Raw genomic sequence first — 21,284 nt, forward strand, 5'->3', positions numbered from 1 at the left:
TTTCTGTTAATCCAGTAATCGCTTCAGCGCAGAATTCTACAAAATGAACAGCCTGTCCAAAATGTTCTTAGCTGTCTTTTTAAATGAAAGCTCGGTATAAAAAAAACATTTGGTGCAGCTGCCATAACCAGTTAACATACATAATGTTAAATGCCGTTCAATTACTGCAGATCTGATCCATGTTAACATACTTAAGGCCTATCAGATGCTAAAACACCAGACAGGAGGTTATTATATTAAGAGAGAAAAATGTACAACTAAGTTATCACAGTGGCATCATTTAATCTCAGAATTGAATATAGTGACGTACACGCTTAAACTCCGCTGTTCACATTGCAAAGTAATCTACCTGGAATGTGCACTTGTACATATTTGATTTGCCAGTGTAACGTGTAGCTTTATGACATATTGCATTGTTGTAAAAGCTGAGTAATGTTCAACATTTTTACCGGACTACGTTTTGTTTCTCTCCCAGAGCTCAGAGCGATCTCATTGAAATAAGTGAGGAGGCTGTAGTTTTTGAAACAGCGTTGTTGTCGGTTTAAACACAGCATTAAAGTTCAAGAACTCTGGGATTAAAAACACAGGAGATCCCCCTGTGCCTGCCAGGACTCAAACTTATTGAGTAGGACTGTAAACAAAAGTAGGTAAAATGCATGGAACAAAAGCCATGCAACCAAAAATGTATACAACACCTCCATGTGTGCAGGATGTCTTGGGCAGTAAAAGCCGTCTGGTCCAGTGCTGCCACGGCACAGATTCAATCAAAGAGATTGGCACTGAGATCACCTCTGTCCTCTCGTATATCTTTGATAATATCAATTCCAAACAGCTTGTCATAAACTAAATGATGTGCTGATATCTTTAGCAGGAAATATGGGTGTAAGTAACGGGAAACAAAACAGAGAGACTAATCCGGTGTGGTTAAATATTGTACCTTAATAAACAGTTGCTTAAATGTTTTTTGATGACATATGAGGCCCTCGTTAGGCTCCGATTGTACTCTCTGTGCGTCATAAGGTCAACGGTCCTTTTAATAATTACTTGTGTTAACACTGGGTGAACCTGGGATTTTTATGAACCTGCAGATCAGCAAATCAATGTCAGCAGAAAGGACTTTGTGAAGTACTGTTCAGAGTATTTACACTTGGGCTCTCTGCCACCACTCTCCAAAGGTCATACATGCCTATATTCTTGCCAATCTCTTGTGATAGCGATGAATTGCTGCGTTCCAGGTCAACAGAAAATCTAAGCTCTGATAAAATGTAACCTGCATAAATAGCCTGCAGTGCACACTGCCTGCAACTATTTATAGGGGCATGATTTACTGAATGGTTTCCAGTTAATGTGGGGCCAAAGCCATGCATGGATTAAATCCCTTTATGTGGAATATTTTTTGTTGTCTAATAATTGTCATCCTAAGAGCTTCTCATTTGACTTGATTTGAGGCCAGTCTGTTTGCCGTCACCGACTTGAATAAACTGGTGTAATTTATTGCTTGAATCACTTTTAACAAGCTGAACTCTGTTTATGAATACATATTTTAAATACTTGTTTGCAGTGTGCACAATGCCTTGTCTGAAAAACAGTTGAGACCTATACCTGCAATATATCTGACCCGCTGAGTAGCTGTGAATGTAAGGGACACAGTTTCAAAGTCAAGGCCAAGACAAAACTTTAGTAAATGCGGCCTATCAGTTTATTATTTATTATCAAGATTAGATTTTTTTTAAACATCTGTCATCTCTGATTTACTAGATAACACACAGTGGCATTAGATTATAAAAGAAAAGATGCATGTTGTCAGTCAGATTCAAATACAATTTCATCTTTTTTTCTTTTTATGGTTTTCTAGGTTTTTAAACACTGCAAGTGATGTGCAGGCTGTATTCTGCAAACATTGGTAACTGCCGTCTGAGTTTGGGTGTTGAGTACAATCAAAAAGTTACCGTCCGTTTGTGCATCAAACATACCATTGTGGGGAAAAACTTCATCATTGACGTACTAGGGGTTGACCTTACTCAGATTGTGGCATTGGTATTGACTCACTTTGTCTGTGTGAGTCAATGATGACAGTTAAACTGAGTTCTGTGTCTCTTCTTAAACTACAAATTTGTTGTCACATCCCGACACTAAATTAACCTCTTTATATTCAGTTCTCCTTAATCTCAATTGTAAAATAGCGGCTAGTCACTTTGCTTTTTTGTTGATTTGTTGGCTGGGTCGTATCATCAACAATCAGTTTCACAATAACTAACATTTCATTTCATAACAATAAACTAAAAAGGGGAAAAACACACTATTATTTATATTATATTGCTGTATAATTCCATTAATGGCATTTTGTACAATCCTCATCTATTTTTCTTTAAAACAAATATAGGGAGTAAAATATGATGTATGGAAATAAACAGAATGACGTATAATGATCATTTTCTGAAGATTTCACATTTTTACACTCAATAACAACATTGAATCTTTAGAAATAATAACATTTGGATAATTTACCAAATGCAATATACATATTTTCTCGCATTGTACATTTTTCATTATAATTCAAAACAAATCTTTATGTTACAAAAACGGCACATCTTAAATTCCATTTTCAGTAAAAGGCAAAGCTAAAGTTAAATTATTTAACTAAAATAATAAATCTATTGTTACATTTTAAAATAGATTACATCTTACTTTAATATATTTTCACTTGTTTGCATTTGACATTTTCTATGCCATATTTTTGGCTTCTCCTCAACATGAAGCATGGCACCAAGCAGCTGCTGCCCCATTTCCTTGGCAAAGGCTCCATCATGACCTCTTTGGTTTTCCGCCCACTGCTGTACGTGTATGCGGCTCTGCGCTCTCTGCTGTAATTGTTTTGAGGACTTGTGGCTGATTCCATTTGTGTTTTCATTTTTAACGTCATAGTTTATAGGTTGTGTCAAGCATTGCAAATCTTAATTCTGGGATCAACAAAGCTGGCAGTGCACTGTGACTTGTATGTGATTGGGTCCGAGAACCTCTTTTTTTATCAATCTTATATCCAAATAAACATTATAAGCTTTGACAAAATGGTTTGACGTTGCTGAACAGCACCCACTGTTCTGTTTTTTCCAAATATATATCACTGTTTTTCCAGAACAGTGATATATATTTGCACAAGTAGGGAAGAGTCATTCTTCTCCTGACTGAGCATCTGTAAACTCATTGGTAATAAGAGCGCTTTGCTGACAAACACCCAGGTCCGTCCTGAAAGAGTCCTTTAAGTCATCATCTGCACTGATAACCATCTTGCAGCACATGACGTCTTAAACTTTGACGTCTTAAACTTTCCTTTATAACAGCTACCACAGGAGGTGCTGACAATCCTATTGCTCAATCTTGTTGCTTGTTCCACATGATGATTTTTAAAAGCATTTTTTGCAATACAATGCACAGCAAGTGAACACAATAGGTTAAGTAGCATGAATGGATGAGAATAAATGGCTCATTTCTTGTGCGTCACACTGACTAAATATGCGGGGAAATGCAGATATTCTCTAGCTATGATGCCAGAGCAACACTTTCCTGAGTATTCACAGTAGATGCACTCTCTGACTTGGTTGGGTGTAAAATACAAATCGACGAAAAACCATGTAACGTGATATTTGCTGTTCTGATGTAAAATGAAAACAGCTGGAATGGCCAACTAATATATCTCTTACTGATCCAGTCATCTATCTCTGTTCTTGTCCTTCTTGCATCTCTTTCTGGTGGATCCGAAAGTGATCCAAGGTCAAATGAGAGACGCAGTAAATCTGACAATGTGGAAGGTCTGCTGGGACCCTTAAATATCTCCTGAGGCTTTCTCTTGAAACGAGGACACACCTGCAGCCTCAGAGCGGCCTGAGGGATGTCTAGTCCTGCCTTCCCTTCCTGAGCCTCAAAGTGTTTTTCTCCATAGCCTCAACTCATCCTACACCCGTGCTTTTGTTTCTGCAACTCCAGCACAGTGGTTGGAGCCTTTTAGGCCACTGTGACTTTTTTCATCCTTATTGGCCCTCCACCATGATGGACACCAATCATGGGGACCATACTGTATGTCTGATAAAACCACATCAGCTCCATGTCCCTTCGCCTTCAGTCCAGTCACGTTGTCTTGACGAGATGACAATATTGGAAAAGAGCGCCATCTAACTTGGTTCAGCAAAAAGCATTTTACCTGCTACTTCCCAAATGGCTCATGGTGCACGGATGCAATTCTTCCACTCACTTTCTCTGTCAGCCTCGTTCTGGTCCATCTGCTTTTTTTATGGGGACACAGCTGGCTGACATTCACAACAGCCAGGAAGCAGACTGCAACTGCTATCTGCCCCCCTTCACAGGAATTAGTTTGTGTTTGTCTATAGGCCGTGGATAAAACCTCACTCCAGTTCTCTCAAAATATCTCATTATACTGCTTTGCCTCGCCTGTCATTTTTTAGAGGCAAATTGGATCACATCACATTGACAATATAGTCCAAAATTGAGGAAGTTAGTTACTTATTGTAACCCTAGCTTTTATGGGTAAAGGCGTAGCCCTCTGAGAGCTGTCGCTATTGATTATGTTTTAATAATCTTGACTTTCCCAACTACTGAGAAACTACTATCTGCATTTACACAGCACAGAAAACCCTTTACATCAAAAATTTAAACAGTTCATTCAATTATTTTTTGAATGCACTAGCCCAAACTGGTTTCTTCCACTGTCAGGCTGCACAACCAGCTCTGCTCCCAGCAGACCACATGACACATGTGCAATTCAATACACTGTGCAATTATAGCTTTAATAGTTTTTTCTGTCTGTAAATATAATATTTCAGTTATTGTTGATTTTCTACTGTTTTGTATTGCTTATTTATAATACTTGTTTTTTATTTCATTTTTATTTTTATCTTGTCTTTCTTTTACTATGTCTCTTGTGTGCACTTTACCCTATGCTGCTGGAAGCCTGCAAATTTCCCCGCTGCGGGACTAATAAAGGATTATCTTATCTTATCTTACCTTATCTTCAGGCCTGTGGTTGCATCTGTAACTCAACATGGCAAGTGGAATTAATTAACAACAAACATAATAATAATAATAATAATAATAATAATAATAACTTTATTTATATAGCACCTTTTAAAAACAAGGTTTACAAAGTGCTTTGACAGACCAGCCAGCAAGACAGTGCATAAGAAACAAAATGAAATAACAAGTGACAATCAAATAAACAAAATAAATAAAATAAATAAAATAAATAAAATAAATAAAATAAATAAAATAAATAAAAAAATAAATAAAATCAAGTGATAATGGTAAAATATAGTAAACAAATATAAGATAAAATACATAGACCAAATGAAAATGAACCAATAAAACGACGACATCACATAAAAGCCAATCTATAAAAATGTGTTTTAAGAAGTGATTTAAAACAGATTACTGATTCTGCAAGCCTTATCTCCTCCGGTAGGTCATTCCAAAGCCGAGGGGCCCTTATGGCAAAAGCTTGGTTTTCAGTTTTGACTTTGGAACAACCAGAAGGGCCCCACCTGAGGATCTAAGGCTGCGAGCTGGCTCATACGGGGTCAACATGTCTCCTATGTATGTCGGGGCCAGACCCAGACATGCTTTAAAAGTGATCAGCAAAATCTTAAAAACAATTCTAAAACGAACAGGGAGCCAGTGAAGAGAAGCCAGGATTGGGGTGATGTGATGTCGTCTGTTACAACCAGTAAGAAGCCTAGCTGCGGAGTTCTGAACCAGTTGGAGGCGAGAGAGTGACTTGTGGTTAATGCCAGAGAGGAGGGAGTTACGGTAGTCCAGTCTTGAAAACACAAATGCATGTATGATTTTTTTCCAGGTCTGGGGGAGTGAGGATAGGTTTTATTTTGGAAATGGTTCTGATTTGGAGGAAACAGGACTGGACTACTTTTGTGATGTGGGGTCTGAAAGTGAAGTCGGAATCAAATAGAATTCCTAAGTTCCTTGCCGTGGATTTTGTATTTAAAGACAGAGGACCAAGTGCATTTACAATTGGAGTGATGGGGTTTGGGGGACTAAATAAAATGATCTCAGATTTCGAATTATTTAGTTGAAGAAAGTTTTGAGCCATCCAACAGTTGATATCCTTAAGACAGTCCATAATAGCAGCTAGGCTTCTTAGGTCGTCGGGTTTCAGTGGAAGGTATATCTGTGTGTCGTCTGCGTAGCAATGAAAAGAGACATTATGACGTTTGATGATTTGACCTATGTATATGGAAAATAAAATTGGACCTAAAATAGAACCTTGCGGAACACCACAGGTAATGTTAGAAGTAGAAGATGAGTAATTACCTATGGTGACTGAGTGGGTTCTGTCAGTGAGGTAAGAATAAAACCAACTAAGTGCAGAGTCCTTGATGCCAACCCAGTTCTTAAGACGGTTGATTAAAAAGGCATGGTCTACCGTGTCAAAGGCTGCACTTAGGTCCAAAAGGATTAAAATCGAGCTCTCCCCCCTGTCAGCTGCTAAAAGGAGGTCATTGGACACCTTGAGGAGGGCCGTTTCTGTACTGTGTAAAGCTCTAAAACCTGACTGAAACATGGCTGTCAGTAATGACACTACCTTGAGCAAAATAGCATTACTCTCATATTTCCTCACACTTCTTTTTGTTTTGTTCAACTCTCTATTCTGATGGGAGCCTCTAAAATGTTAGCTTAACAAAAAAATACCTGGATCCCAAACATTTTGTTAGGTTACACCAGAGTTCCCTCTGTGCTGCGGCTGTGTTCCATTTATTCAGTGTTGCTACTTTTTTATCCTCCTGTAGAACATGGTAACATGGTAACCTAATGCCATGCAGACACTGATCTTTACCTGGCTAATAACCTGAACTACATCATGCTTTAGATCAGCTTCTATTATAGAATCACACAGCATCTCCCTCAGACTCACTGTACATTTGTAGGTGATCATTTCGTAGTGACTTGCCCAAAAAACTCGTTGGCTATTAGTGTTTGTTAACACATAGAGCAGAGGATCTAGACAAGCCAGGCAGATGAGTCCCTGAAATACCCTAAATGCAGGGTGACGTGACGTTTATTCCAAAGCCTATTTCATGCTCTTCATTAGCCTGGGTGTCCCCACATTGAGCTAGCACACTCTGGCTTCTATAAATACCCATAAAGCTTTGCACTGTGAACATTTTAAAGAATGCTACTGTGGGGTGAAATGGACATATTATGTGCTTTGCAATGTACTTTCTGTTGCTCCAAGGCCAAGGATTGAGAGACGAAATTGAAAAATTTAGAAGGCGGCTTCTTACTCTAATTAAAGCCAATTAAGTGTTTTTTTTTTATTTTTGGAAGTGCATTTAGATAATAATGGAAACTATTGAAATAGCGATGTCTATTTTTTTTAAGCTCTTCTTTGCTGTTCACTTCTGTCTGTTGTGACATTAAATTTCACAGAAGTCATTTTACAACCAGAGTAACGAAAAACGTCAAATTGGACAGTTCACGGCAAAAAATACAAAAACATCTTACGTGTAGTGATATTTATCAGTTTAGACTGTTTTGGTGTGAGTTGCCTAATTTTGAATTTATCAAATATAATGGGACTATATGCCACTCGGCATGTGGTGCTCAAAGCGCCATGAAAACTGAACAGCAATGTTTCTTTCTCACAACAAGGTATGTGGATTATCTTGAGTAAAAAAGTCATGATTTCTGAAGGATGCCATTTGGTCCCAATATATTCGAGAAAAGGCAGACATCTCTACGGCCGATATCTCCAAAGCTAGGCGACTCGCAACATAACTTTGATGAAAATTTAGATTGAAAAATAGCACTACAGGTAAGAGGAAAATATTTATGATCTGGTGAACTATCCCTTTGTTCATACCTCAGAGGATTAGAATTGGGAAACTTTTTCTAGGAACACATTTCATTGTTAGTGTTTAAATTCACTGGATGTGTGCCAAGCTTACAAAGAAAAAGAACTTGTCATACCTAAGTACTTAACAAATTCTGTAAATGACCCCAATGGACGCTGGCTTTTGCAGGGCAGACGCTGAACAACACCAGTCCAGTGAAGTGGTAGATGAGTGTGAAAGAGAGGGATGACATTTTGCACGAGCTCCTTTCCCTAGTCAAAGAATTTTCCATGGTCCTGCCAGGTTGCCCTGACAACACTGGTGACAGCCACAGGCGGACTAGCCATCTGGAGTACCAAGAGTTTTCCCGTTGGCCATGTTGACCTGTGGGCTGGTGGCGAGCCAAGCAGCACAGATGCAGAAAGATTTTTACGAGTCTTTGGTCCTGTAGATGGTTTGGCTGGTTAGACTGGGAGGAAGTACTTTATTTCTTCAAACCTTTCACTGGCAACTGCTTAGTTACTTCATACTTATGTCATCTACCAACTAACTCTGATCCAGGACATTCTTTTAAGCATCCAGCAAAGAGGGACAGATAGTGTTCTGCATTAATTGTGACTTTGAAAAGCAACTGACCAAAACAAAAAAAGTGGAACAAAAGGGTAAAAATACGATTTTCTTAGACAGTGATTGATTTTTTTTTTAACACATACGGCAATTAATGATATATCAATTTGAAAATATTTCAACATGACCTAATGCAATGCTGCTATTGTGCTATCAGCTTTAAAGTATTTCTCTGATATATTTAATATGAAAAATAAGTTACCAAAGATCTGTCCATATGGCTGCAAGATTTGAACAAATAAAAACATTACCAATTATTAAAAATGCATATATTACAAACCCTTCAGTTGTTACATTTCTTATGTTTCATACATTCAAGATTAATGTTTTATTGCTTTTTAAATCCTACAAAAATTAAATTAATTAAATTAAATGTTATCTTGAAAAATCTAATTAATTGTAGCTGTGTAGAAATAAATGCTAGCAGTGTCAACATGGCTTCTTAATTGACTTCAAAAAGTTGAGCCGCATAGAAAAATCTTTAGGGGTGTTTGTAATGAGAGTTTGTCCTATTTGCTCGTGCCAAAAAAGTGGCATTCGGCCTTATTTTATGAAGGTTAACAATTCCTTGTTGTTTAGATTGAGCTCTACTGCTGGATGTCAACGATTAGCATGTTGGACAACGCTTGTGTTTGTAAGCCAACAAACACTCCATTAAATAGTGTTCATGCTTCCTGCCCTTGTTCAAATGTTCATATTTTGCATAGTGTTTCTGTCAAAGCCTTATTTCCACTTTAAATATATCTTAACCACTTCCATATCATTAAAGTTTGAACCATTTATTTTAACTTCCTCATCTTTGGTATGGGGTTAATTTAAGTTCATTGTTGCACTTGTTCTCTTTCTTCTTGACCATTTTGTGATTATCATTATCTGTGAGGAAGATTAAGGGGATTATGAAGAAAATAGTCCTTATATATCATTGTTACTAAACATGATTATATATTTATAGTGCTAATTTTATCACCATCAATAAATTCAGAAATGTGCAACCCAGGAAGGAAGTTTATAGAAAATATTTGTTGAACCCTGTTTAACTGAGGCTGTTAAATTTTATGTTATGTTAATATTCAACACGCCAGCAACTTTGCAGATAAGAGAATGTTGCATCTCTAGTATATTTTATGCTAAACCTATAATGTATTTTCTAATCTGGGTCAGTTTTATTGGTGTAGGGAACATCTTTGCAGCGAGTCGTTCTGGTTCAAAAGTTCACAGACTGTTTCTTTAATCCCTGTCTGCTCTTTCCTTCAGTCGCCTTAACTTCTGGCCCACCGTCAGTTTACCTGCCAGAGCTTTGGCACTGTGCTGTACAGGCCCAGCCTCATCATGGCAGTTCAAGCTATGTCTGACCAACAGACACACACACACACACACACACACACACACACACACACACACACACACACACACACACACACACACACACACACACACACACACACACACACACACACACTCTCTCTCTCTGCAGTCCTCTCATCTGGTTAACTCTCTTTCTTGAACAGGCTTAAGAGAATCAAACCAGGCGTTGCTCTCTTTCTCTCTCTCTCTCTCTCTCTCTCTCTCTCTCTCTCTATCGTCTTTTCTTCTTGTGCGTGTCTCGTCAGCTAGAGCCCAGTCCTCATTAGCGACGTGTGCACATGCAGAGGGCTGCTGACAATGTGTGTGTCGCCGCAGACTGACGTCAGCAGTGCCCTGCTTTGCTCCATACAAATGCCTGCCTGCCTCATTGATACCTTTTCCTGCCCCCCCCCCCCAACCCCCCCTCCCTCCCCCCCTTATTAGCGTGTTTTTATCAGTTCTAGCACCTCTCACACCACAGAGCCCAGCTAATATGACACGCAGGTGTAAAAACTGGCCGTCGAATAGCTTGCACAGGTTTATAGAGTCCTGTTCGGTAATATTTACGACTTGTGTTAAATAACTGTGTGTGTGTGTGTGTAGTGTTATTTTGCTGTGTATATTTTCTCTGTGCGTTTCAGTGCATGTTTGATTGTGCATGATCTGTTTTCTCTTTGTGCGTCTTAGGGATGATATGTTGGATCCGATATCGATGACAATTGGGCTAATATATTCATTTCAGTTCTATGTTTATACTATGAATTTTATAGTGGAATCTCTGTTTAAGCTTTGACCAATTTGTGTCTGCATTAAAAATGAACTCTAATTCCTGTTAGTTAGAAGATTTTTATCAAGTTGCTGGTGCACGATTTATTATTTTAATAATAAATTACAATTATAAGTACATTTCTATCAGTGTATTTATTTGTTACATTTTCATCACACACCTGATACCCAAAGCCCAGGTATCGGTGTTGCTCCCTGTTTTCTTTGTATATTCATGCAGGTGTGCATTAATATCCTTTTTTTACTTGCAACATAAAACATCTTCATGCTCGCAAAACTTTCACCTGGTTTCTAACCCTGAAGCTAGTGCTGGAAGAAGTCCTTTAGTAAAAGTGGCAAAAAAAAAAGAAATGCAGCATAACTTGACCTATGTTGGAGCAAAATGTACTATTGTTATTGATAATAATCATCATAATAACTGATTATTACTCAAAAACATTAACATTTTAATGCATTGTAATGGTAGTTTTATCCACGTTATATACTGTTGAGTAGTTCCGCATTATATTTTATATGGTCTTACGATTTGTTTGTATAGACAAGTACAAATTATAATATATCCCTTTTAAATTGAGATAGTTGAAAAGTGGTAGTAAAAGTAGTACAAAATGGAAATACTCCGAGTGCTTGTACCTCATTGCCCTGGATGTCTACAATGTTTGTTTCACATTTGCAGCCAAATATTATAAAGCTTTTTCGTGTCAGCACGTGTGCAGATGTCTGAAGTGCCAGCTGTTGTGTGTCTCCGTCTCCGCGTCTGCCCACATGCCATGTTTTCATAACATCACCAAAGAAAATATCTCCCGTTCATTGAAAGATTTTAATCTCATCACTTGCAGAAGGTCCTCACTGTAAATAAGTTGTTGCCTGGTACACGTTGTGATGGTGGTGGTGGTGGAGCCGCCATTCAGCCAGCTTTTCCTGTTTTTGTGCTGCGTGTGAGGAGGAGAAGACACTCATGTTTATGTGCATTGTGCACAAAATATGCAAAGGCGCACTGATAAGGTGCGATGTTGACAGATTGTACACAAACTACACTATATTGTGTGACACACTAAAGACTTGAGTGTGTCACAGTGTATTGCGTGCAAGATCGAGAGGGACAGTAGAAAATGGAACAAAACATCTTTATGTTGAGTTAAATGAAGGCCAAGGGTACATTGAATTTAATTGTCTTTCTTTTTTTATCTCCGTCTATAGCTCTCTGTCTTTAACTCTCCGCCCTCTTCCTTAATGGCATCCTCTCCTCGAGCATTTACCCATCTCCCTCTCCATTTCAGCCCTTCTGCGTCTCTCCGTAAACAAGCAGAAGGCCAACAACTCTGTCCTCCGGCCGTCTCCCGCCATCCCGTTGCCATGGTGTATGGAGCATTGTTTGCTGGCCTCTATGTCAGGTTGCCATGGCAGTGCTTATTTGCCATATTAAATGTTTGGCAGCATTGTACAGATGCTGATGACAAACACCCAACATCCCACTTTGATCAATGAAACAGTTTACTGATTGGAGGAGATGGGATGGAGCCACTGATCTGTTTATCAAACGTAGTTATAACTTACATGCGTTGTGCGTGACACATGCAGAACAGTAAAACATGTCTGGATAAATATTATTTATACTCTGGCTTTGAAGACGAGCATATGTTGTTATTGTAAGCACACAATGCAGAATCGCAGTAAAAGAGTGCAGCTGACATTTTACCTCTAAAAATTAAATCCTTTCAACAAAATTAATTTGTTTTACTCAATATCTTATTGAAGTTCTTGGCATTGCTGAATGAATGTGACTGAATGATAAATCCAGTGTAAAACATTATAATGTTAATGATTTGCTCTGATTATTCCTGAAAATATGATGATGTTTAAAATAATTCTATGTGCGGGTGTGTGTTTACATGTATGGTTGGTTGAGGTTGTTTGGGTTTTTGTGAAGCTAAATAGTCTGCGTCTCTCCCCCTTGTGGTGTGGGGTGAGACTGCATGCTTGCTCTGAAAAAAAGAAATGTATACTGCCTGGATTTTACAAAGCAAACTGCCATATTTATACCCATTTAAACACAAAAGTAGACATGAAATCTTGTGTCTTTTTGTCGCCGCATGAAGCGAGCGATTCATCACAAACGGAAGACGTTATGTTTTCAATTGCTATGCTGTCAAAAGTTAGAGATTGCAGTGCTTTCACTTAAATGTGCATAGCTGACAATAAAATAAATGCACATATTAGGAGAATCAAATAATGTGCAAAAGTATAATTGGACTGTGTAACAAACCGAATTAGTACTAACATAACTAATAATTTCTGCATTTAAACTTGAGCCAAAAGATTAGATTATTTCAGGCCCTGCAACTTAGTGTTACACAACCTGCTGCAGGTTTGACTGTACACGGCTGTAACGTGCATGTGTGAGAGCTCTCCTGTTTGGTTACCAACAGATAGCGTGGAAAGGCTGCCAATTGACGTAGTTGGAGCCAGATAACATCTCATAGCTTCATTGTAGACGCACTGTGGTGGTTTTAGTGGTTTTCTTTTCTTCTTTTGCTTTCGGTGAAAGGGCCTCGATGTGCTGTGGCTGAGGCCTTGTGCATCAGCATACCTGTAGTAGAAAGTGCGTCGTGTGGCGCAGGAAATCCTTAATGTAAACTGTTACCACACTGTGTATTTGGATAACAGGCAGAATAGACTAACAGAAGCTGTGGCTCTGACCTGCCAGTGCCCTCCCTGAAAAGTCATAAGATAGTGTGCTGAAAAGTGGAGCAGAGGTCAAAGCCTGTCTTCTGTCTATGTCAATACCTTTCATATTCTCTGTTGTGCACAAACATAATATGCAGTTTGTGTGTCTCTCTTGTGTCTTTCAGATGATCTTGTGGGACTGGGATCTGAAGCACTGGTACAAACCACAGTATCAGGTCAGTACTGTGTTCATTTCAGGTGTTTTAACTCGAAGGTACCTGTGCATGGCTCATCCAAGTAACCCACAGATATACAGGTCTATTCAAAGAGAGAAGCTGTCTACAAGTCACCTTTAAGACACTCGGTTCTTTCGCTGGCATTGTTTGGAAGGGCAAAATACACATTGTGCAAAAGCTGGCATACAATGACCTTGGAATTGTTCTGATGCCACATTTTTATCTTACTCAGACATTCCTTGTCTTGTTTAAACTATTTGCATAATCTGTCAAAGAATTTAGCTCCCATGGTCCAAAAATTATTATTTGTTCCTGTCAGGCTGAGCCAAGCCAGCCGGGACATTTTCCCACATGAAACTTGCCCTGAATAAGGCAAGGATTACACCCGTTTGTGCTTCGGTGCTCTTACAGTTTATGAGATCTCAATCTAGATATTAGAATAGCACTCCACTTTTCATATGGGCTCTAGACACAGTGTATTTGTATTACTGTTGTTGCTCCGACCGCTACACTGCTAGCCCAACCATCATTTAAGTTAGTGGCAGGAATCAGTAGATTGTCACGCTGTCTGTTGTCAATATTAGGTGAACTCCAGCAGGAGGCTACACAAGCAATGAGCCAAATTGCTGCCCTGTTCCCCTAATCAGTGTGATGTATGTGTGCATATGGCAGGGTGCAGTGAGTGGCAACGGCGTGGATCTTTCAGTCATCAACGAGGCCAGGAACCTGGTGTCGGACCTGCTGATGGATTCCTCACTGTCGCCGCCCACCATCTCGGCCCTGCGCAGCATCTCCAGCCTCATGGGGACATTTTCAGGCTCATGCCGCCCCAGAGTCAACCCCTTCACCCCCTTCCCGGGTTTCTACCCCTGCGATGAGGTGGAGGACTCTGTAGAGAGGAGTGACAGGAAGACCTTTAAGGTGGGTAAAAGCTCTACCACTGCATCAACCCAGTATGGATACATTAATAGATGAGTAATGGGCCATTCCAGTAAAAAAAAAGTCCAGGTTCTGAAGGAGTACTAGTGTCCAAATTTAGGAAACTAGCTCAGACACTAAAAGTTCCTCCAAGAAACAGCAGCATCTACTGTGAGAAAGGGTTTTACAGCTGTGAAGAGTTATCATTGATAGTCCCAAGGAAGATAACTGAATTAGACCATTCACATACTTGATTAGCCAGATATTGTATTATGTTGCTAGGTGACGTTGCATTGCGTTTTGGCAAAAATGTAGTCAGTTTAAACATATTGACCATATGACCCTGTGTTTGTATGTTTTTTTTTTTTTTTACTTTGCCCGCTTTATTGTTTTTTAAAGTTGTGCTATTGTCAGTCTGAATGTGGCTTAAATTCAGAAATGCGTCTAGCTTTTTGATTTAATAATGTTGTTTATGTCACATGACCAGCATCTTCAGTTTGTGTAAAAAGCATTTTTCCTATACTGGAGACTTCCTTTCCCCATCAGGGTTTGAGCAGCAGAAACAGCCTCCCCACCCCTCAGCCCAGGCGGAGCTCCACCTCCTCCTCCTCGTGCTCTGGGCTCCCTCCTCTTGACTCCGCCTCCTTACGCTGGGAACGCAACAATGGCAAGAGACCCCACCCTGAACTCAACTTGACCAGGTACCAACAAAAAACACACAGAGAAACACACACTGTCTACTAATATGCTCTCACATGTCACCTGGGCTATACTTTACCCTGAACCTGTCCAGTTTACGAGCAGTTTAATTGGCTGTTGTTGCAATATGACTTTAATCCAGCTGTGATCTTCCTCAGTATGCTCAGCAGCACCTGTGCACAGTGAAATCAAGGGTCATTTTTAATATATGGTCAGTCTGAAAAAATGTTAATGCGTAGGTCTCAATGAGTCCTAAATAAACAAGAATTCATCTTCATTACAAAAAATTGAAACAGAAAACCAGGTCAACTGTGTATTATAAATCTGTATTGAGGACCAGGTGAGAAATGTAGATCACATTAGAGTTTAAGTAGAGAAGCCAAATGTGACAGTTAGATGCCTGTGCCTATGCTGAGGTGCTACTTTTATTGCCACAGCAGAACATTGGTTGTATTTCATATATTTAATATATTTCCTACAATAAATTATCACAAAAAGCAAAGTCATTCTAACCTTTTGAAAACATGCCACTCTGTTATAGTTGCACTTGTCACTGTCCCATGTTCTTTCATTGTGTTTCTGCCGATATCAAAATGTACCTGTGTACCTTTTGGTTTCAGCTTGCCCAGAGAAACCAAAAGCAGAAGGCACTGTTAACACATTGAGAGAAATTCCGACTCCTTTACTGACTGTAAACAAATCCATCACACAGTGCTCAATTTACTCAAACAATAAACTTGCTGTGGACATTAAGGTGTAGTCACTACAGGTCTCCACAGGATGGCAGGAGAGACTAGCTATGTTGTTGGCCGATGATCTTCTTTGAGTTTAAGATAATCAAAAGAAAACACCATACAGTCGGACATTGAGTATTCCAAATGTCATTCTTTATCTTTATTAAAAGTATGCTTAGAGTCAAAGCTGAATATGTGTATTTTGTTCTCCAGCTCAAGCCTGTCTAATGGGCCCAATCCAAACCTGCTCACCATTCCCAAGCAGAGGTCTTCCTCTGTCACCCTCACCTACCATGCTGGATCAAGGAGAGCAGGTGAGACTTAACCACAAAACTTCTCCGAGATGCTACACGTGGAATGATTGTTCTTGTTTCGACTGAAACTCACGCTTCTCCTTCGTCCTCTCCAGGCGCATCTCCCAGCCTCAGCCCAGTCACCTCACCGAGCCACAGTCTTCTTGCAGGAGGCACAGGTTCCTTGTCGTCCCTCGTCACTCGATCGCCCGTGGAGTTCCCAGACACGGCCGACTTCCTGACGAAGCCGAGTGTCAATCTGAACCTGCACAAGCCCTTGGGATTCACCCTCAGCTCACCTGATTTCCAGCAGGCCCTCCGTAGCTCCACCTTCCCTCTGTGCACCAGGTGAGACCTGCACTTCTGAAGTGGCATGTCATTGAGTATTTTATGTTGTTTTGTGGTTATAACTGCAATTGGTCATGTCTGTGATAATCGTGTCCCTTCTAGCTGTGGTCGGCAGATGCTCAAGGGATGTTCCAGCGGTGAAACAGGGGAATCCTATCAACCATTTACCAGTGAGGCTCAACGCAGGCGCTCAGGTACAAACAATAACATGTCATGCATGTTATCTAGTGTAATGGTGTGGTGGCAGACAGTCTTGCTGGCGATTAAAATAGAAACACTTCTGTAAGCAGTTTAGGGGGTTACGCTGCCCTCTGCTGGACTCCAAACATTATGCAAGTTGATGCACACAAAGACAGACGGCGGTGCACACATGAAACAATGTATATTTTTATGTTGAAACATTATGTTTAATCGCTAGACAAACACAATGGTAATCTACAATCACTATTGACCATGTTAACCTCAATATCTGCTATACCTTCTGGTAACCAGTATAAGGTTTCAATTTCTTTTTTTTCTATTCAGTTTACAACAGTGACCTGTAAGTGTCAAGTTATTTTAAATAATAAGTAAAACACATCATATTTATTAAAAGCCCATTTAAATACTTCAATATATGGCAAATCAATATCAAAAATAAATTAAAACTATTCCATTCTGTGACTACAATGTATTCATTTGAAATTAAATTCAAAATTCATGAACGTAACAAAATAAAAATAGAATGGTGTGTGTGTGTGTGTGTGTGTCCGTCCGTCCGTCCGTATACTGATTGCTTCCTGTGCTCTGTGGTTTCAGCAGGTGAAGGGTTGGATTTCACAGGGGAGCCTCTCATCAGGGAGGAGAGCGTGGAGGTGGAGGGGTCTGGGGATGGGAGGCCAGACGTTGCAGGGAACCAGGGGCAGGCGGAGAAGGAGAAGAGCTCCAGCACAGACCAGCAGACTCAGGAATCAGAGGTGGGCTTCAACCGAGGGCTCCGAGTTACGATATGATTGTTTACTGCAGAACAGCTGGAGGAACAATTACTCCATGTTATTTCTACTATTCCATCAGCCATAAATTCATTTCAGAAAGCTCATACATTTATCTGCACTTTATTAAAATGATTAAGCATATGGGGTTCAGTTTTTTTTGTTTTTACATGTTCAGATCATTATTTATCAATGGAAACAATACTTGTTCTAATTACTACCATATTTTCTGATCGTCTCCAGGGTAAGCAGGAGTTCAGAGTAGATCCTATGCTGGAGGACCATGAGGCTCTCATGGAGAGGATGAACACCTGGAACTTCCAGATCTTTGACCTGGTGGACAGAACAGGAGGGAAGAGCGGAAGGATCCTCAGCTATGTTAGTACAACACGCACAAACCAGTCGTCTCCTGTCACTGTAGCAGTTTGTCTTTTAATTTGTCTGTCTGTCCACAAGAAAAGCAAACAGTTATTTTAAATTGTATATAATCATCATAGCAGCCTTGAGGGCCTGCTAGCAGGAATTTTAGCATTTAGTCTGACTTTAATGTAAATATGCAACTTATAAATTATTACAGATTTCATTAAGATGGAATGATGCCCTTTTATTTGCTGGAAATGACATGTCTGCACAGTTAATGAACTTCTTGTCCTTACATAATTATGTGCACTAAGTCATTTTAATGTTCAATGTATTTTAATGTTTAACTGAACAGGGGTGAGGGAGCTGGTTGTGTTCTGATTGGTGTTTCAGTAAAGCTGGCTTGTGTTTCTCCAGGTGACATACACCCTGTTCCAGGATACGTGTCTGTTTGAAATTTTTAAGATCCCTGTGAGGGAGTTCATGACATACTTCTGTGCCCTGGAAAGTGGCTACAGGGACATTCCCTGTGAGTATTACACTGTGTAGATTTCAAGAAATTGAAAGACTTTTTTTTTTTTTTTTTTAATCCGAGGTTGCTCATTTGTAATATTTGATGCAGTTGCTATTGTGCGGCCAAGCTAAGATGCCGTTTAAGTTATCCATAAATGATCTAACATTTCAAGTGAGTTCTGATGTACTGTACATTAATTTAAACCATCATGGTTACAGATCATAACAGGGTCCATGCTACTGATGTGCTCCATGCTGTCTGGTACCTGACCACTCGACCAATCCCAGGGTTCCAGCAGATTCACAGTGAGCATGTGACAGGAAGTGACACAGGTGGGCTCAAACACGCACTGCTCATAGATTGCTGTCAGTTTGTTTGTGGAACACAGATTACGATCGGGACACTTGTCTGCACAGCAGTCATCTCAGGCTAAACGCATGTTTGCATTATGTAACATCTCCATGTTAAACTGATGTTAGCCAGTTGTCGCACATTTAGAGACTGAGGGGTTTTCATCATTCAGCCTGCACACAGTAACTTTTCTGAATGGATCGCATTAAGAAATGTTTTTTAAGAAATAAACATACATTTTTTTGACATTGCAAGTAGCTTACCCTGACTATTAAAACCTTTTAAATGTGGCTGGCATGGAAAATATAGTCTTTGATTGGTTAAAGACATTTTAGTGTACCAATCCTACTGAACATCTCGTGGAAGAAGTCAGATTATTGGTTGGTAAATGTGCATTAGTTATATGCAAAGTAAACAGAACAGAATAAAACATATTACCCAAAACCAGATTAGCCTATACAGCACACATGTAGGTGTGCCACCGTTTTGATGTCTCAGGTTGAACCATTTTCAGTCTTACAAAGAAACTTCTGATTAGGTCACTAAATAAAAAGATAAGGTGTCTTTTTAAGAGCACACTCTTCATCTTTTCCTGCTGATGGCGCCTGTTTTGAAGTGTGTACACTACTACTCTATTAAGATATTTTGGAACAATTGTAATTTGGCCACCCTCTGATGTTAGAAATACAGGAAATCAGACTGAGGCTTTTAGAAGTTCCTTATTTTATGGGATGTGGCCTTTAATCTGCAGATAGTTTGGTTTAAAATACAGAAATTCCAGGCTCGTCTTTGCTGATGATATTTTAGATGTCCAACACTGACTTCCAGAACAGCTGTCATATGATAAGAAGGGGATGAGAAAATGGCAATGTTATGAGAAATTGAGTAGAGCAGTGAATAAATGAGAATATGTACTTTTTGGCCATAATCCCTCTCCTTTTTTGCATTAGATCCAATTTCTGCTTAAATTATAGAGATAAATCAAAAGCCACAATTCAAACATGATATTACAATGTAGACCTATACCTTATTTTTCATCACTGCGACGTTCATTGACATCCATCATGTTTGTTGTCATGTTCCAGATTCAGATAGTGGGATCTCTCCAGGCAGGATATCCTACGCCTCCTCCAAAAGCTCCTCCATTTCAGATGACAACTACGGCTGCCTGGCCTGGAACATACCTGCCCTGGAGCTCATGGCCCTTTATGTAGCAGCTGCAATGCACGATTATGACCACCCCGGTCGCACAAATGCCTTTCTAGTAGCCACTAATGCATCTCAGGTATCCTGCAGCATTTTTTTTGGTACTTGAAAGTGTGGTAGAATAAATTGACAAACTCAATTGAAGCTCACTGGGACACATAAACACACTTGTTTGTACAGTAACAAAGGATCAGATGTTCAAAATACAGGTTTATGCAAAATGACATTTAACCACAACTGTTGTATATGTACAAATGTGTATACACAAGTAACTGAAGGCGTTAGATTGTTGGTTGTCACCTTAGTCCCCCTTTTTAAACTTTAAACTTCCTGGCTATCCTTTTGAGCACCAGATCACTGTGCTTCCTTTAAACTTTTCTATTACACCCGTACATTACATACATGTGCACTATTATTGCAGTTGTCCAAGCTTTACAAAGAAATACACAATATTTTCCGTGGATATTAATGAAATGACAAACATTTTGGAACTTACATTTGCTGCAGTATCAGCATTTGTCTGTATGATGTTAACCACTCCACAGTGAGGGACACTGCTTGCAACAGGTCTGCAACTTGCCCTCTAACAGGAAGGCAAATATCACCACTGAAATCTTGTCCTTGAGACGAGTCCTGTGTTCAAACACTAAATCACATATCTGTCTCTCTGCAGTAGTGACAAAGTCTGTCTGAGTGTCTGCTGGTGGATGCTGCACATCTGTCTGACCACAGAAAAACTGCACCTCAACACAAAAAGTCATGAATGATCAACCCACACTAAGCCACACAAAATGGACTGCCAGCATATCCTATTAAATTACAATTAAATCATCATCATTTTTGTTTTTTTACATAACTCTGGATCACCTTGACTGCTTACGCCGTATTTGGGGAACTAAAACAATTCACTTAAAATGGTGTTTTGTTCTCATGTATTATGAGTATTCTCATGTTTCCAGTTTTACAGTTAATCTTTAATTTCACAGACAACATTTTCCTTATATGCATTATTATATAATGCATAACCTTACTAGATGACGTAAGGTTATGCATTATATAATAAAAAAGTTTGCGATGCAAAATTTCAGCTCGATTTACTCAAATATACATATCATTATTTAATGTCCCAATATTAACACAAAGTTAAATAAACTGTACAAACTGTGTCTCAATAGGAGATCATATACAAGATTAACTCCACACCACACAGCCAGTTGATCCCCATTGTGCGCCGTCACCGTGGTCAGTCATGTTAATGTGGGGTGAAAAGGTTAACTGCATGCCCCTGTTTAAATATTGTATTTTCTCAACATGACCACTGATAGCACTCACACTGTCTGGGTTTTGTCGAAGTCCCATGAAAGCGGGTTAAAA

The 21,284-nt window shown here is 39.4% G+C and overlaps 1 protein-coding gene across 2 annotated transcripts in view; it reads left to right on the plus strand.

Annotated features, from left to right (window-relative positions):
- Nucleotides 1–21,284, plus strand: part of pde3b (phosphodiesterase 3B) — a 43,670-nt gene that overhangs the window by 17,347 nt on the left and 5,039 nt on the right. Inside the window, exons 2-12 of one of the 2 annotated variants that reach the window (XM_054614237.1) lie at nucleotides 13,466–13,516; nucleotides 14,189–14,437; nucleotides 14,963–15,135; nucleotides 16,081–16,181; nucleotides 16,277–16,508; nucleotides 16,611–16,702; nucleotides 17,307–17,464; nucleotides 17,723–17,857; nucleotides 18,257–18,368; nucleotides 18,572–18,685; nucleotides 19,790–19,989. In XM_054614237.1, the coding sequence (XP_054470212.1) occupies nucleotides 13,466–13,516; nucleotides 14,189–14,437; nucleotides 14,963–15,135; nucleotides 16,081–16,181; nucleotides 16,277–16,508; nucleotides 16,611–16,702; nucleotides 17,307–17,464; nucleotides 17,723–17,857; nucleotides 18,257–18,368; nucleotides 18,572–18,685; nucleotides 19,790–19,989 (1,617 nt within the window). The remainder of the gene's footprint in view (nucleotides 1–13,465; nucleotides 13,517–14,188; nucleotides 14,438–14,962; nucleotides 15,136–16,080; nucleotides 16,182–16,276; nucleotides 16,509–16,610; nucleotides 16,703–17,306; nucleotides 17,465–17,722; nucleotides 17,858–18,256; nucleotides 18,369–18,571; nucleotides 18,686–19,789; nucleotides 19,990–21,284) is intronic. The other variant, XM_054614245.1, reaches the window with a different exon arrangement.

The sequence above is a fragment of the Anoplopoma fimbria genome, chromosome 2 (assembly GCF_027596085.1).
Source record: "Anoplopoma fimbria isolate UVic2021 breed Golden Eagle Sablefish chromosome 2, Afim_UVic_2022, whole genome shotgun sequence".
Taxonomy (NCBI): Eukaryota; Metazoa; Chordata; class Actinopteri; order Perciformes; family Anoplopomatidae; genus Anoplopoma; species Anoplopoma fimbria.